The 18,428-nt window shown below is 34.4% G+C and overlaps 4 protein-coding genes across 4 annotated transcripts; 2 read left to right on the plus strand and 2 right to left on the minus strand.

The window, feature by feature from the left end:
- Positions 1-3,658: 3,658 nt before the first annotated feature.
- HCT (hydroxycinnamoyl-CoA shikimate/quinate hydroxycinnamoyl transferase) lies at positions 3,659-7,717 on the plus strand. Its single transcript, XM_022298623.2, has 3 exons — positions 3,659-3,817; positions 3,907-4,325; positions 6,579-7,717. Exons 2-3 carry the CDS (start codon positions 3,918-3,920, stop codon positions 7,461-7,463), a joined length of 1,293 nt encoding a protein of 430 aa, XP_022154315.1. The 5' UTR covers positions 3,659-3,817; positions 3,907-3,917; the 3' UTR covers positions 7,464-7,717.
- A 2,924-nt stretch (positions 7,718-10,641) lies between these two features.
- HSP70B (heat shock protein 70B) lies at positions 10,642-13,252 on the minus strand. Its single transcript, XM_022288867.2, has 2 exons — positions 12,540-13,252; positions 10,642-12,448 (listed from the first exon to the last, which is right to left on the minus strand). Exon 2 carries the CDS (start codon positions 11,808-11,810, stop codon positions 10,851-10,853), a length of 960 nt encoding a protein of 319 aa, XP_022144559.2. The 5' UTR covers positions 11,811-12,448; positions 12,540-13,252; the 3' UTR covers positions 10,642-10,850.
- On the minus strand, positions 12,087-12,837 carry LOC148208846 (heat shock 70 kDa protein-like). Its single transcript, XM_088116971.1, has 2 exons — positions 12,540-12,837; positions 12,087-12,448 (listed from the first exon to the last, which is right to left on the minus strand). The coding sequence occupies exons 1-2, from the start codon at positions 12,835-12,837 to the stop codon at positions 12,087-12,089; spliced, it is 660 nt and encodes a 219-aa protein (XP_087973097.1).
- A 2,240-nt stretch (positions 13,253-15,492) lies between the features above and the next one.
- On the plus strand, positions 15,493-18,344 carry LOC111019937 (pre-mRNA-splicing factor ISY1-like protein). The gene is made up of 2 exons (XM_022296459.2): positions 15,493-15,651; positions 17,188-18,344. The coding sequence occupies exon 2, from the start codon at positions 17,209-17,211 to the stop codon at positions 18,118-18,120; it is 912 nt and encodes a 303-aa protein (XP_022152151.1). The 5' UTR covers positions 15,493-15,651; positions 17,188-17,208; the 3' UTR covers positions 18,121-18,344.
- The last annotated feature ends 84 nt before the right edge of the window (positions 18,345-18,428 follow it).

The raw sequence follows: 18,428 nt of genomic DNA on the forward strand, positions 1-18,428 counted from the left end.
ATTATAAGTTATAATATATATACTATGTGTACTTTTGAAATAAACTATTGTTAATGATCTAATAAACATACTATATATACTTTTTTATACTAAGTTATAACTGGCATATCATGTATTATTATAAAACATATACAATAATTTGTTATATGATTTACAATATTTTAATTTTAATCTATATACATACATACATACATGTTCTTTTATTATGTCAATCAATTATGTTTTTTTTTATTGATTAATTTCATTTTATGTTAGTGATGTATACACATACTTATTATAGATTATAACATATATGCTTTGTGTACCTTTGAAATAAACTATTCTTAGGAATCTAATGAATATACTGTATATACCTATTTATACTAGATTATAACTTACATCCGTGGAGGTAGCCACAGACTTGATCGGATTCGTGGTGTTTTGCCGCCACTTGCTCTAAGTGGAGGACGAAGGAAGGAGACGACAAATTTGGTAAGAGAGAAAGAGAGAGATTAGAGTTTCCTGGAACAACGAGAGAAAGAGGGAAGAGAGAGGTAGATGTGATTTTTAGAAGAGAAAGAGAGAGTAAATTTTCATGGAATGAAGGAGAGAAAGAGGAAAGAGGAAAGAGATAGGTAGATGTGATTTTTACAAGAGAAAGAGAAAGAGATTTGAAGTTGAAAAATTCATGAATTAAAGAATTTTCCATATTTGATTTTTTTCTTAATTGTTTATTCAATATATATTTAAGAGGGTAAATTTGTAAAATTCAACACGGTTCTTATTTTAAGTATAAAATCTTAAACATGAATCTATTTATGTAAATTTAAACTTTCCTATAGTTTAACAGCGTACTTATCTTAGTTTATAATATTTTTTCTCGTACAAATTATCCCAATTTATAATAAAACTTTACAAATATATATTAGAAGTGTGGGCATAAATAAATTTATTCAAATTCTCACAAATTAAATTTCTTATGCTAGCATTCATTATTATATTTGAATTATGCAAATTTGTGATTTTCCTTTTGACAAAATATTTTGGAAATACATAAGTTAGATTAGATATGAATTAATTTCCATTATTGTTGTTATTTGAATTTGATAAATTAATATACATTTACTGTTTTTCTAGAATTAATTTTCGACACGTTTTAATTTCAAGGACTTTTTTCCCCCTTTTTAGTACCTTTTTTTTTAAAAGACATTGTTTTAGTACAGTTGTACCTGTACCTACGTGGTTACTTATTGCACATGACAGAACTTTATTGATATGTCTATCTCCTTACACTTTACATTCATATTATTTATATTTATTTTTTGTGAAACTATTTGGGGTCATCGTTCAAATTTTAAAAGTTAATTTCTTATTGTCTTATAAAAACAAAAAATTGCTATTTGAACCCAATAAGAAAACGATTTTATAATTTTTTTTTGTAAAAAAAACAATCTTACAATTATTTTAAGAGTTGATTTTATAATATAGAGTTTGTTTGTGAATAATTTTTATATAATTATTATAATATGATTTTAAAGGATTAATATTTGAAGTTTAAAAAGAGAAATTTGATTTAGAGGGAGAAAAGTTAGAGAAGAACGAAAATAGAGATAATTAGAGGGTGAGAAACCAAAAATTTTAGACAGAAAAAATAAAATAATCACCTACTAAGTGATTGGCTAGAATCAGTAAAGTGATTTTCAATTTTTTTCAAAATTATTTAAGAATTATTTCTACCATGTTATTTTTAAACGATAGTAATTTTGATATTAATAAGTGACGTCAAAATCACTTTGAAACATAACTCCATCCACGACAAATTACTCGGATAAAATTCCACTGAAAATCCGGAGAAACAAACAACACCTTGCAGGTTATGACCGGCATTGTGGTTGGAAATTTACAAACCTTATCAAACTTTCAAGCCTCTCCATTATTATTATTATTATATATATTATTTATAACCATTATTATTTATTGTTATTTATTTTTTTAATTCGACGTATGAAAATGAAGATTCTAATCATTATGATAAATATGTTAACTAATTGAATTGGATTTTGATTCATCTTCAAAGTTGGTAATAAATTAAATATGTTTTAAAATGTTTTAAACTTTTTTTTTAACTAGAAAAGGTCATTTGATCATAGGGTGACAGTAAAATTGAACTTCAATAAGTTGCATTTTTTTAAATATTAAATATTTATTTTGGTTTGTCTAGTTAGAAACTTAAAAGCCATTTTGATAATTATTTTATTTTTAATTTTAAAGATGACGGTGGTTTCTCCAAATTTCTTCGATAGGACTTTTAACCTTTTTGAACAATACATTTGAATTCTTAGTAAAATTTAAAAAATAAAAAACAAATTTTTGAAAACTCTTTTTTTTTGTTATTTTTCAAAATTCAGCTTGAGCTTTGTAGACATTTTTAAAAATAGATAGCCAAATAAAAAAAATTTAGAGGGGAAAGGAGTGTCTACCAGCTTAATTTTTAAATATATTTAATAAAATTAAAATAATTATGATTAATTCAATTAAAAAACTCAACTTTTTTTTTTTGTTCTTGTTGTTAAACTTAATTTCAATGGATTTCCTCAGTTAAAATATGGGAGCCAAATATGAGTATAATTTGATAATTGACCTATATTTATCCGGAGATTCGAAATTCAAACTTCATGGTCCACAATCTGTTGTTTTAAAAAAGAAAAAGTGAGAGATAGATTTAACTTATGGGTCGTGAAGTTAATTATGTTGAGGTCGACTATTATATTTTTATTTATTTTATTTTATTTTTTTAATCAGATGAGATGAGAAACATATTTAACTTAAAAATATCACAATCATTAAATGTTACTTTTAAATACTAAGTCACCATTTTCCTGGAGAAAGTTCAATTATTGATTAGAACTTGATTGGAAAATTTTTAAGATCTAAATTACATTTAAATATGTAATAGAAAAATAAATTACACTTTTTTTTATTAAAAAAAGTTTAAATTTCAAAATTGTCCATCAAATTTGGAAAGTTATGTTTAGGTACCTTAGATTTTGAGGTCAAAATAACCACGAATTTCAAATAAATTCCTCTGTTTGACACTCCATAATTGTGAAGATTGGAATTCAATTCCTGATTTTATGTAAAAGAATTTTAGAATCAAATAATGATATTTTGTATAATTTCAAAATAAATTACATATTTAACCTTGTCATATTTAAAATTTTAAATAATAAATTTAGATTAAAATCCAAATCAACATAAAATTTTTATTTTCTTTTAGTTTAATTCAATTCAAATCATTTTTGTTTATTTCTTGAATTTCAAATCACACAGTTAAAATCATTTCTTTAATCCCTTTCTTCATGTTAAAATTTCAAAATGAAGAATTAGATCCGACCCGACACGACTGATCGGATTTTGATCCGTCCCTATCCAATCTGCAACCAACATGGCTTTGTACATGGTGGGCCCCACATCCCAACTACAAACTTACTCCACTCTATACTCCACACCACACCCACAGCCCCAAATAAGAAAATTAAAAATTAAAAAAAAAAACAAAAAACAGAAACGAAACTTTAATACCAGGAGGCGTAAACGCACCGTTTCAAGTTGGTGGAGTGTTAGGTTGCTGTCTTACCAACTCCCGCCTGCAATTTTCTCCCACAAAAAACCGCTGATGCCCGACACGTGACACTCGCACGTACGATCTTACTGGTGATTGTGGTAGGTGAATCGACGACGCTCCGTTTCCCGTTTCTCCGTTCCCTTATTTATTCCCTCACTCCCCTCCACACAAAAGCCAGGGCGATCTTCTTCTCCCAGAATCTCTCCCGCTCTGGTAATTTTTCAATTTCGCTTTAATTTATTTTCAATTTGCGATCAATTTTCTTTCGACTGATCTAATTTCGAGATCTCGATCGGCTCCAGTTGCTAAGACGATGATCATCAACGTGAAGGATTCGACGATGGTGAGGCCGGCGGAGGAGACGCCGCGCCGGAGTCTCTGGAACTCGAACGTCGATCTGGTGGTGCCGAGTATGCACACGCCGAGCGTCTACTTCTACCGGCCGAACGCCGCCTCCGATTTCTTCGACTCTCAGGTTCTCAAGGAAGGCCTCAGCAAGGCTCTTGTGCCGTTCTATCCAATGGCCGGACGGCTCCGGCGCGACGAGGACGGCCGAATCGAGATCGACTGTAATGCGGAAGGCGTGCTTCTTGTCGAGGCGGAGACCACGGCGGTTATCGATGATTTCGGCGATTTCGCACCTACTTTGCAGCTCCGGCAGCTTATTCCGACGGTCGACTACTCCGGCGGAATCGAGTCGTACCCCTTGTTGGTCTTACAGGTATAATCCCTGCCTTATCTCTCTTTTCCAAAATATAAAAGGTTTTTTTTTTATACCAAGCAAAAACTAATTTTTTTTAAGACTTATTAAACAAGTTTATAGGTAAGGATAGAATACAAAATTAAAAGTCGATCTATTTGACACTGTTTATAGGGACTTATCAGAGATAAATCTCAAAGTTTCGGGACTAATAGTTCTATACAAAATAAGTTGATGATTAGATGTTCAAGGGTATAATCATTTTTTTTATTTTTGGTTTTCTATTTTTAAAAAATAAAAATCATACATATTTGATAATCATTTTTTTTAAACAAAAACCAAAACAGTGGATGCTCGTTCGTGTGAAAATTTTTAGTCTTCGTTTCTACAGAAAAATTATTGGTTTTAGAATTGTTTTTAATTATTTTTAGAATTTAAACATAAAAAATATAATAATCTATATTAATTATTTAAAAAAATGGAATCGGGATGGAGTCGGAACATGCATTTTCTATTTTTGGGACCCGATCCTAAAAAACTAGTTAAAGAAAAGTTAAAATAAAAAGAGAAAAATTTTAAAGAAGAAAAGTAAAGTCCGAAAAGAAAAGATATATTAAAGAAAAAAAGAAATTATAAAAAAAAAGAAAAAAATCACAGTGGAAAGAAATTCAAAGATAAAAACAAAAATTCAGAATATAATTAATTTCTAGAGAAATAAATAAATATAAAGATAAATAAAAATTACAGTAAAATGTAAAAGTTAAAAAAAAACAAAATTTTAGAGAGAAAAAGTGATTAAAAATATTAAATTTTTAGAGAGAACTAAAATAGATTTGTTAGAAAAAAATAATAAAAATATAAAAAAATTTGTAGAGACAAACAAAGTTGGTAGAGAGAAATTTAGAAATAAAAAAAATTTAGAATGAGAAATAAATTCTTTTAAAGATAAATATGAGAAAGAAAAAAAAATGTTGACTATTTAGAAGAAAAAATCAAATTTTGAAAAACAAAAACTTGATTTTGAAAATTACTTTGTCAAATTTACATAGTTGAATTGGTTATCAAACAATAACCAAAAATTAAAAACCAAAAACCAAATGGTTATCGATTGTTTTAAATGGAACCTACTCATCAACAAATTTTAACTTACCTATCAACGAGATATATTTCTTTTTGGTTAGCTTTTCTAGATGTGTAAATAAAATAATAATTTAGAAATAATATTGTCAACAAAATTTAACATATTCGGTGGGAAAATTATCGAACAAAATTCGACTATTTTGATCTAATATTTTTTTAATTTAAAATAAGTATCAAACAATGAAATTGATTTGAAATTCATTACAGGAACACAAGTATCACCTGATATATTGGGCGAAAATAAAATTATTATTAATTTTTGGTGGTTATGATTTAATTAAAAAAATAATTAAGAAATAATATGGGGAGCACAGATGTTTGTACTTGGCTTTCCAACCCAACGCGGTTATTATTCATCTTTTTTAGTTGTGTTTTTCCTAATTTCAATTGGTTTATATAATAGATTCTTTTTTGGGTCTAACAATAATAGGAATCTTAGTTAAATATATTATATTATAATTTATACCCAAATTTACAACTTTAAAAATCGGTTTCTTCAAAATAAATTTAAATATCTCTAAAAAAATTAATAAAAAAAAACAGACGAGACTGGAGATACTTGGAAGTGCAGCCCTGAAAGGCAATTTTCTATTGACTTTTTTTTTTCTTTGAAGGGAATTTTCTATTGACTTCTATAGAATACAAGTAAGCCAAGCCGAATCGATCGGAATAAAATAATTTATGATTCTTTTTTTTTATGCTTAAATAATTTATGATTTGGTTGTATTGAATTTGTATACCTATACCATAGATAAAAAAAAAAACTTTAGGAGAATAACTTTCTCTCTCCATTTGTCTCCTCTCTCTTTTTTAATTGATTTGTAATTGTTTTCCCTTTTTTTTTGTTGTTATTTTAATTTTCTCAAACTAAATAAATAAAAAAATTTAAGATAAATTTTATATTTTAATTTTAGCTAATTTTAGCTAATAGTTATTTATTATTTTTATTTTCTAAAAAAATATCTCTTTTCTTCCCTAATTATATCTAATAACTATATAAAATTTAATAGTAATCAACATTCGTTGACTACAGATCAAATTTTATTTTGTTGTGTTGTTGAAATTTAATGGCAGTTAACACGGGATAATTATCAATTAAGTACCATTCATTTTATTTTGTTGTGTTGTCTACAGGTGACTTACTTTAAATGCGGCGGTGTTTCACTTGGCGTCGGAATGCAGCACCACGTCGCGGATGGCTTCTCGGGCCTTCACTTTGTAAACGCCTGGTCCGATATGTCACGCGGCCTCGACCTGAAGCTCGAGCCATTCATAGATCGGAGCCTCCTTCGTGCTAGGGACCCACCTCAGCCGGCCTTCCGACACATCGAATACCAACCAGCCCCACCGATGAAAACCCCGGTCCAACCAGACCCAACCGGCTCGACCGTCTCCATCTTCAAATTCAGCCGGGAGCAGCTGAATTTACTGAAAGCCAAATGCAAAGAAAACGGCAACACCACCAACTACAGCTCCTACGAGATGCTCTCCGGCCACGTGTGGCGCTGCACGTGCAAGGCGCGTGACCTGCCAGACGATCAGGACACGAAGCTCTACATCGCCACCGACGGCCGGTCTCGCCTCCGCCCGCCGCTCCCCAACGGCTATTTCGGCAACGTGATCTTCACGGCGACGCCGGTGGCCGTCGCCGGCGACCTGATGTCGAATCCGACGTGGTACGCCGCGAGTAAGATCCACGACGCGCTGGCGCGAATGGACAACGATTATTTGAGATCGGCTCTGGACTATCTCGAGATTCAGCCCGACATATCGGCGCTGGTCCGCGGCGCTCATACTTTCCGGTGCCCGAATTTGGGGATCACGAGCTGGGTCCGGCTGCCGATTCATGACGCTGATTTCGGGTGGGGCCGGCCGATTTTTATGGGCCCCGGCGGGATTGCGTACGAGGGATTGTCCTTCATAATCCCCAGTGCTTCCGATGACGGCAGCTTGTCGGTGGCGATTTCGCTGCAGAATCGGCATATGAAGGTGTTTGAGAAGCTGTTCTTTGATATCTGAGGAGATTGGCCGGAATCTTAAATCGCAGAGGCGGTGGTTTTCTTTTTCCGGTGCGACGGAGGAATTTTACAGTGGCGTTGTCTTTATTTTATTTTTTTTCTTACGGTACTTTTTCTTTTCCTCTCTCTTTTAATTTCCTGCTGAAAACGATGACGTTTTGTTAAGAAGCATGTAGTAGTTCAATTGTAAAGACGTTCCTGTTGGAAACAAATAACACACAGTGACAGTGGGCGATGGGGGCCGCTTTCAAATGACTTTGTATTTCCAATTTATTTAAATTTTTAATGCTTGGACTACATCAACAATAAATGTGAAGCATGTTCGTCAAATAACAAGGACATTATCGTGTGGTGGAAGAAGCTGTGGACTTTGAAAATTCCCAAAAAATAAAGATATTTATGTGGAGAGTATTCTATTCTTGTATTCCAGCCAAGGAAGTTCTAGGAACAAGAGGAATAGATGTGTTACCGTATTACCATGCTCTTTTCATACGTAATGGGGCGAAATCAATCTGTTAGAAGTTTCTATTGGACTTCTCGTAGATCGCTGTTTGCACTTCCTAGAATCATTATCAACAAAGGAGTTTGAATTAATGTATTTCGAGTGTTGGACGATTTGGAACGATAGAAATTATGTGAAATTGATAAATATTCTCAGATTCCTGATGTTATCTCAAAATTCGAGTTGATAGTGAGATATCTTGATGAATACACTCGTGTGACGGTGATGCCCATCAACGACATTCATGAGGTTCACAACTTGTCTCATGAAAATCGAGCTATCCATTGTTATTCTTTTCCACTTTCAAGATGAGTTAAGCTGAAAGTTGATGCCACAAAAAGTTCAAGGATTGGAGCTATTTTTAGAGATGAAAGGGGGAAGATTCAAGGGACTAAATGACTAAAAATTATCATAGCTTGTATTCTCCTCTTATCGTGCTGACAGTCCTTAAGGCTTTCCGGTTTGTAATTTAGACTAAATTTGCAACAACTCAGTGGTTGAACCAGACTCAATTCAAATGATACAGCTCATTAATGGAGAGATTGAAATGATTAATGAAGTTAATACTTCAATTGAAGACATTCGAATGTTGGCGAGGAACTTCACCAACATATTGTTTGCCAATGTCAGGATAAGTTTCAACCAACCCGCATGATCTTACAAGGAGGTAGCAGCAAATAATTCCATTAGAGAATTTCTACTTCCGTAGTATCTACTACTTACATTTAACTACAATTTTTTTCTTTATACTTCATATCATTCTTAGATGACATAGATGAAGCTCACAACGTATTAGTTTAGTATATCATACTCTTCTAATATTTGAAATTTTCTTCAATTTTGTTTGGTTTTGATCTTGTATCATATCATACAATGTTTATTTGGAGAGATAGAATCAAAAGTGTATTAGCTACAAATTTGAAGTACGTTACAAGTTGACCTCTTTTGCTTTAGAAGGCAAACAAAAGTTTGTTGGATATCTCGTCAAGGCACAACATTTAGTAGTGTTTGTTTTAGAGTAATAGTAAAATTAGTGATTTTAGAAAAAGAGATTTTAGTATAATTGATTTTCAAAATCATCCTCCAAGCGATACTTTTTCTAATTTGCCAAATATCATTAATGAAAATGGAAGTGATTTTGACGATAGAAAAAATGATTTTAGCATGATCAAAATCACTCCCAAACAAACATTTATGTTCGTTAAGGCAAAAGCAAATCTTCAAAATATTTTCTTTTTAATATACATTTTCAAAAATTGGCATCCAAAAAATTAAAACAAATAGTCCTTTAGCCGGCCCACAATCACAATTATGCAAGCCAAGGAACAAAGGGAACTCCTCAATTGTACACCATGTACTTCGGGGTGCACTATATCTCTTTAATCATTGGTTCACCTCCTACTTAGATGCAGGTTTCGGTAAATAATTGAGATTAGATACAAAACACTTAAATATCCTTCTAGAGGTTTGAACAAAAGTCTTCTAACTTATAAGTATTATAACACAATATACTTTAAGTACAGGAATGAGAAACTCACAAAAATTAAGATCTAATTTCTCCAAATACGACGATCTTGACCTATCCCAATTCTACCGCCAGTACCTCGAGCCTCTGTTTGCAATCCGCCACAAAACTGTTTTAAAAACGACTTAAAACGGCTCAGAAAACCCTAAAATCAAAGTTGTGTATTTATAAAACATCGTTACAGCACCATGGCTCTACGAGCGGAAAAATTCATGAGCGTGCTCATCGTACGACCATTCTGGCCTGTAGCTCTCCGCTTCACCTGTTTTCATCCCTCTTCATCCCAACGTGTTCCGACTCAATCCCGACTTGTCTCAACCTCGTTCCGACACTTCTCTGTCACTGTCTTCCTTATCAAACTCAGATCGGCCCGTAAGAAACCACATTCACAAAAGTAAAAATGTTGAACACAACAGGCAAGTTAAAAGTAACTACATCTAAGATTAAAATAGTGCCACAAGTCTTGACTGTAGAATTTGGGCAAAGTGTGGCCAACAGTTCAAATCGGATGTCCCTCTCACAGTTCATGGTCTGCTCTCCAGATCAGGAAGCCCAAACTCAACCTTATCAGGCCTCAAAGAAGAGATAGTTGAGATCAGGCCAGGAAGCTGAGACCAACAAAGTGGCTAGCATATTTTTTGGTCGAAGAACATGTGTTGGTCGCATTCATTTTTTAAAACTGATTTCGAATTCTATAATATTGAAAATTCTAAAAACAACATTTTTTTTTATACATCAAATTCACCATTTTAATTTGGTCATCCTCGTCACACTGGAGAGTCCCTCGCATAGACCTACGTGTATTTCTCTTGAGATTAAAGAAAAGATAGACAATCTGTCTTTTCATAAGAAACCCAACAAACTATTTAAATAGTGGAAGGATGGTCCAAATTACTACCAAAAAAAATGGCGAAATAAGATTAAAAAAATCTTTTGTTTTTTCACGCAGTATTGAAGAAAAAGAAACCGCCAAAAATTTGGGTTGGTACCCTTGAGTACCTATGGATACAGGGGAGCAAAATTACAGTCCACTCCAGTTGAAAGTTTATCTTTCAGTCCAAAAGTTAAATTTGTGGTAAAAAGTAAAAAAAATCAAAATTACAACCATTAAAGCATAAGCAGCCAATTTTCCGTTATTTTGGATAGAGAAAATTCCAAAACATAACATTATTGAGGAGGAAAATAAATTATACATTTTCACAAACTCGATTTTTAAAAGATACAGACAAAAAAAACGTAGGCTAGTTTTTACAAAATTCCTAAACCAAATAGTAACGAACAACAACTACAACACAACACAGAAGAAGAAGAACAAGGACAGCTTTCGAAAGTTCTAAGTTTCAGAATCTCAATCCACCTCTTCAATGGTCGGCCCGGACGCAGCCGCCGCCGCCGCCGGCACCCTGGTAAAGCTTAGCGATTATGGGATTACAGATCCCCTCCAATTCCTTGAGCTTGTCTTCAAATTCATCCACCTCTGCCAACTGGTTCCTCTCGAGCCACTCCATCGCCTCGTCAATCGCCTTCTCAATCTTCGCCTTCTCCGCCGGATTCAACTTTCCGGCTAATTTCTCATCCTTCGCAGTGTTCCTCATGTTGTAAGCGTAATTCTCCAGCGCGTTCTTGGCTTCCACTTTCTTCTTCACCTGTTCGTCCTCTGCCTTGTACTTCTCCGCCTCCTGCACCATCCTCTCGATCTCATCTCTGCTCAGTCTTCCTTTGTCGTTGGTAATCGTGATCGTGTTCTTAACTCCGGCCGTCTTGTCCTCCGCCGTGACATTCAGAATTCCGTTCGCGTCGATGTCGAAGCAGACGTTGATTTGAGGCACCCCTCTCGGCGCCGGAGGTATTCCCTTGAGCTCAAATGTTCCGAGAAGGTTGTTGTCTTTTGTTCTTGCTCTTTCCCCTTCGTAAACTTGGATCAAAACGCTGGTCTGATTGTCGGAATAAGTCGAGAAAACCTGCTCCTTCTTCTTCGGAACCGTCGTGTTTCTTGGAATTAACACGGTCATCACTCCGCCGGCGGTTTCGATTCCGAGGCTCAGAGGCGTGACGTCGAGGAGAAGCAGATCTTGGACCTTCTCGTTGCCTTCGCCGCACAGAATCGCCGCCTGTACGGCGGCACCGTAGGCGACGGCTTCGTCAGGGTTTATGCTCTTGCAGAGCTCTTTCCCGTTGAAGAAATCCTGCAATAGTTGCTGGACTTTGGGGATTCTTGTGGAACCGCCTACTAAAACGACGTCGTGAACTTGTCCCTTGTCAATTTTGGAATCTCGCAGACATTTCTCCACTGGCTCCATACATCTTCTGAACAGATCCATGTTCAATTCCTCGAATCTCGCTCTGGTAATTGTGGCGTAGAAATCGATCCCTTCGTAGAGCGAATCGATTTCGATTGTGGTTTGCGTTGTGGAAGATAGAGTTCGTTTCGCTCTTTCGCAGGCCGTTCTCAGCCGACGGAGAGCTCTGGGATTGCCGCTGATGTCCTTCTTGTGTTTCCTTTTGAACTCCGCCGCGAAGTGGTTCACGAGGCGGTTATCGAAATCCTCGCCGCCGAGATGAGTGTCTCCGGCGGTGGCTTTCACTTCGAAGATTCCTTACTCGATCGTCAACAGTGAAACGTCAAAAGTTCCGCCGCCGAGATCGAAGATCAGAACGTTCTTTTCTCCGGAGCGGGAGGCTTTCTTGTCCAAGCCGTAAGCTATGGCAGCGGCAGTTGGTTCGTTGATGATTCTCAACACATTCAGACCGGCAATGGCTCCGGCGTCCTTGGTAGCCTGCCGCTGCGAATCGTTAAAATATGCAGGGACTGTAATCACGGCGTTATTTACATTGTGCCCTAAGTAAGCCTCCGCAATCTCCTCCATCTTGATCAGCACCATTGACGATATCTCCTCCGCCGCGAACTGCTTCTCCTCACCTTTGTATTGAACGACGATCATCGGCTTGTCTCCGGGACCTGAAAGATGAGGTTACGAATTTCAATCATCTCTAAAACAATTTCCATCCGAAGCGAAAAAAAATATCAATAGATCATATCAAATTCGTACCTGAAACGACCTTGAATGGCCAGAGCTTCATATCGCTTTGAACGGAAGAGTCGGAGAATCTGCGGCCAATGAGCCTCTTGGCGTCGAAAACAGTATTCTGCGGATTCATCGCGACCTGATTCTTGGCCGCATCGCCGATCAGTCGTTCGGTATCGGTGAAAGCGACGTAGGAGGGAGTGGTTCTGTTGCCTTGATCATTGGCAATAATCTCTACACGATCGTTTTGCCAGACGGCGACGCAGCTGTAGGTGGTGCCGAGATCAATGCCGATGCCTTTGCCTTCGCTCTTGCAAGTCATTGATGAGAACTTGAGTTGAACTGGGAAGATGTTGAAGATGAAGAAATTTGGGATCGGAGAATGTAGAATGCTGAATTAGAGCTTTTTGATGGTTTAATTTTGATCTGAGGAAGAGATTTGGAAGGGCTTAATTTATATACATTTTCGTGAGGACGGGAAGGTGGTAGAAGGAGGTAGGGGGAGACATAGTTGCAGAGAAATCGGGAAGAAGATGGAGAATTCTGGAAGTCGGTGAGTCGACTCGGATGACTCGGCCTCTGAGTTGGCTCTAATTACGCGAGTTGAAAATCTAGAGGAAACTTGGGCTTAAAATTTAAAATTTACAAAATATTAAATTACAAATTTAATTCATATCATTTTTTCAAGTTCATTTTAAAAGTTTCTGATTAAAGATAGGTGACTATCTTGAGATTTTAAAATCCTTATAAATCCATACTTCCAAATAAGGTAAGGTGTGCATAGTCTTTATCCCATCTTCACCGTGACCAAGTTGACCTTATTCTCTAACATAAAATTTAATAATCAAATTTTCCTTAGATTTAACTATAGGAATCATGCGAAAATCTACCGAAACCATAAGAACCAAACTTGTGATTTTACTAGAATAAGAAATGTTTTCAACGACATTTTGAAATATTTATTTATGTTAAAGAATATTAATAAAACTTCAAATACACTATAAATTTAAGATTTTTGGTTCATCAAGAAAAAAAATCTTTTCTTTTAATTCATCAATAGTTTAACCATTTATTTGAGATATTTTCAACTCAAATATTGAGGGGACAAAGCATTATTATTACTTTTCTTATCTAACATAGGTTAAACTCAAAAAATTTATAGGAGTTTTTTCTTTATTAATGTTGGATATAAATTTCATCTTCACTTGATCTAAAAGTAAACTATACTCCAATCAAAATCTTAGGTATTAATTCAATTTGAGGAAGAAAGAAAAAAAAAAATATCCGAACGGATCCGGTTTGCCAAAACCCAACCCATTTACACGCCTCTCCAAGTAAACGAGTTTTTTTCTTTTTTTTTTTTCTGAAAAATAGCACATGAGTTTATTATTATGAATTATTAATTATACATTTATTTTTATAAATATATTTGTTTTTTTAGTTCATGGACGTAAGGCGATAATATGTCTTCACTAATTTTAAATAATAAAACAGGTCAATTTTCTTTGTTAATTCTTAATTTAGCGTTTACGGTAATAATAGAATTTTTTTTTTTTTTTTGAAAAAACGGTAATAATAGAATTAAAAATTAATCAAAGATTAAAGGGAAATTGTATTGGCTAGCTAAACTTTTATACATATTTACAAAAATGTCAACCACTTTTGTATTTTGCAAATATGACAAAATATTTGAATTTTTATTTTCGGAATTTTTATTATTCCAGTTTTACCCTTATGATATCTGATATACACCCGATGTATATCTGATATAAGTCCAATGGATGTATATCTGATATACGCCCGATGGATGTATACATGATATACGTCCGATGGATGTATATCTGATATACGCCCAATGGATGTATATCTGATATACACTCGATATATCTCTAATATATTTCCGATCTACATCTGATGTACATCCGATCTATCTCTGATATACAGCAGATGTACGTATTATACATCTAATGTATCTCTAATTTATGATATATTAAATATATTTGTAATGATATACCTATGTATATCTTATATGATATATATTCGATGTATCTCTGATGTATATTTTATGTACATCTGATGTATATCACAGATGCATCAATGTTAGATATCAATAGATATCATGGTTATATCAATAATAAATTAGATACATATTAAGTATATATCATGGATGTATCAAAGTTATATTAGTGGTAAATCATATAATCATATGAGAAGTTATATTAGTAGATATCATAGTTATATAAGTGGTAACTAAAAACATATCAAGTATACATCACATATATATAAGTGTTATATCAGTATGGTAAATTATATAATCATATAAGAACTTATATTGGTAAAAATCATAGTTATATCATACGTATATCAGTGGTAAACCATATTAGAAGTTATATTGGTAGATATCATAGATATATCAGAAGTAAATCAACTGTATATCAGTATTATATCAGTGGTATATCAAAGGCATCTTAATAATATATTACACATATATTAGTGGTAAATCAATAAATAGTAAATAATATAATCATATAATAAAATATATTGGTAGATACCATAGTTATATCAATGATATATCAATTGTATATCCAGTGGTAAATCAGATGTATATCAAGTATATATCAGATAGATAGATAGATATCTATCTATCTATCTATCTATCTATCTATCAATGCTACGAGGGTAAATTTGACATTTTATTCTTGGACCTCAGTTTTTTTTTTAAAAAATTTTGTTATATTTACAAACCTAAAATGTAGATGCTATTTACTTAAATTTTTTTGCCACATTTGTAACTACCCAAGATTAAAATTATAATTTAACCTTAAAAAAATTTAAGCAAATTTAAGCCATTTGTGATCCCGTTTAAATCCTCACAAGAGGAAATCCTAAAAAAAATTAATAATTAATTAATTAAAATGCTAATAATGAAATTAATTGTTTTCATTTTTCAGTATTAAATACAAAATTAAAATACAAATTGTACTTACCGCGGAAATAATATATTTCGCGATAGAGTGGCTACTACTGCGACTTGGTTTGAGAGCTCCATTGACGGGAACCAGGGTTTCTTCCGCTGCTACTCGTCGAAGAAATTTTGATTGGGAAATTGTTCGGCGCCCAAATTCTTCAGGAGCAGGTAAGTTTTCATGAGCTTCATTTGGTTTTCGATATTCTCCATTTTAATTTTGTCTTTAACATACTAGATTTCGAATCGCTGGTAGTTAAACCCTAGCGGCGATGCCGTGATCCTTCGTCTCAATCTCTATCTTCTTCAGCGTTTCTGCCTTCTCTATTTATTTATCGGTTTCCATTTTCTTCCGCTAAGCTCCGAACTTCTCTATTTCTCTCTCGGTCTCCGTTCTGACAATTGACGATTGACATTTATTGGTATCCAACGTTTGCTTGATTTTATTGTTCTTCATGATTTAAGGCAAGTTTCTTGCCTGTTTGTTATTTGGTCGTCAATTGACTCGTAGAAGAGTGGTTTATTTGGATTCCTAGTTCTTCATTTTGTCGTCGATTGGATGTTTCACTAGATGCTCAGTTGGAAATGGCTCTATATAGAATCTCTACGATTTATAGTTTGTCAGCTGTAGAATATTGGTCAATTGGGAATGGCTATGTTTCACTTGTAAGACTATAGGTAAGTGAGGTGAGCCATTCTGAATTTTTTGATTGGTTGATTGTATCATGGTTCTTGAATATTTTGGTATTTGGAAATCTTGTGGGTATATGAGTTTGTGATTGTGCATATTGAAGTTTATGATTTTTTGGATATTGAAGTTTATGATTTTGTGGGTATTTGAAGAGTTAATGATTCTGAAATTTTGTGGAAAATTTTTTTGGTGTTTAAACTTTATAAATATGGATTATTTGTGGTCCCAAAAATCTAATTAGATGGGTAATTGATTTGTTTCTTATTCTAAAAGTTTATGGTCATTTGGTTGCTTTTTGTGAGATTTTTAAGTTTATGATTATGAACCATGATGAGTATTTAAATTTGTTGTTGTTGGTATAGGATTGTTCGGGTTCTGAAATCATTTAGATGTTTAAAGTTTATGATTCTAAAATATATTTGGCATTAATATTGTGTATATTCAAGTTTGTGATTCTTACATTGCTTAGATATTTGAGTTTGTAATTTTTTAGTTATAATTCATAAAATCATAATTGAATTTTGAACTACGAGAGGAATAGAAGAGGGCTAAGTAATGTGCTTTCATGAAGTTTCGATAAATAAAAGCGATGAATTGTCTATATTTATTGGTGAAATCCTGAATCGTATTTTTCCTTTAAAATTGACCAAGGAAAATTAGTTCTTGCTATGGGCAATTGCTTCTGTTTGGTTTAGTTGTATGAGAAAAACCCTCCGTATCCGAGTTTTTGTGCTTGTAAAGAATTGTAGGCTGGTTGCATTTCCTTGTATACCTGCTAGCTATTGTTAGAGTGTGGCTATTCCTTTCTTGGTTTGTATCCTTATCTAGGTTTTGGATGGATTGATAGTCTTTTACTCTTTTCCATAAGAGTGCAGCCAGAGCTGGTGAGCTTTGTCATTTTCTTTGAATTGGGATAAACGGGGTGCACTAGAATGTGGTTGCATAACAGAATTTAGAAGCAAAGCTCATTTCTTCCTTTCAAACAAAGCTTAACTTGTCCTAATTTGTTGGTGCAGATTTTTTTGGGGTAGGGTAAGATGGCTCGAAATGAGGAGAAAGCACAGTCAATGCTAAATCGTTTCATTGCCTTAAAAGCTGAGGAGAAGAAGAAACCTAAGGAACGCCGACCCTACCTTGCCTCTGAGTGTCGTGACCTTGCAGAAGCTGACAAATGGCGTCAGCAAATCATGCGTGAGATTGGGCGTAAGGTTGCAGAGATCCAAAATGAAGGCCTTGGTGAGCATCGCTTACGTGATCTCAATGATGAGATCAACAAGCTTATCAGAGAAAAGTCACATTGGGAGCGTCGTATAGTTGAGCTAGGTGGCCCCAATTATACCAAACACTCGGCTAAAATGACTGACTTGGACGGAAACATTGTTGATGTACCAAACCCAAGTGGTCGTGGTCCTGGATATCGGTATTTTGGTGCTGCTAAGAAGTTACCAGGTGTGAGGGAGTTGTTTGAGAAGCCACCTGAACTAAGGAAGCGTAGGACTCGTTATGACATATACAAGAGGATCGATGCAAGCTACTATGGCTATAGGGATGACGAGGATGGGGTTTTGGAAAGAGTGGAAGGTCCAAGTGAAGAGCGTATGAGAACCGAGGCAGTCGAAGAGTGGCAGAGAATGGAAGAGATAAGGAAAGAAGCGAAGAGGGCAGTAAAGAGCGGGGAGGTAGCGAGCGTGGTGAACGTTGCAGCAAAGGAGGTACTATTTGAGGAGGAGGAAGAGGTTGTGGAAGAAGAGAGGAAAAGAGAGAGGGAAATGAAGGAGAATTTGGACAAGGAGAGGGAGTTTGTGGTGCATGTGCCTTTACCTGATGAGAAAGAGATTGAGAAGATGGTACTGGAGAAGAAGAAGATGGAACTGTTGAGTAAGTATGCGAGTGATATGCTTTTGGATGAACAGAGCGAAGCCAAGACCATGCTCAATATACAGAGGTAGACTAGATAGATGGTATGCCCCTAGTTTAGTTAGTGCCCAAAATTGTAATAGATTTATTTTTGTTAAATCTGATATGCATCACTGGAAATGCAATTGCCAAATGAATTTGGTTTGTCCATTGATTTCTTGGTTGTGTGGTGGATTGGCCAATCATATTTCAGATCCAACCAGAGGGACAGCAAAGACCGAGTTGTATGATCAAATACTGTTATGATGTTTGTTTAGCTTCTCCCTATATTTTTGCTATGAACATCTTAAAGGTGCAATCAGCGTTGATGAATGATGAAAAACCTCAGATAATAGGTTGC

Source organism: Momordica charantia (assembly GCF_013281855.1).
Source record: "Momordica charantia cultivar OHB3-1 chromosome 9 unlocalized genomic scaffold, Mcharantia_2.0 BLBB01000009.1, whole genome shotgun sequence".
NCBI lineage: Eukaryota > Viridiplantae > Streptophyta > Magnoliopsida > Cucurbitales > Cucurbitaceae > Momordica > Momordica charantia.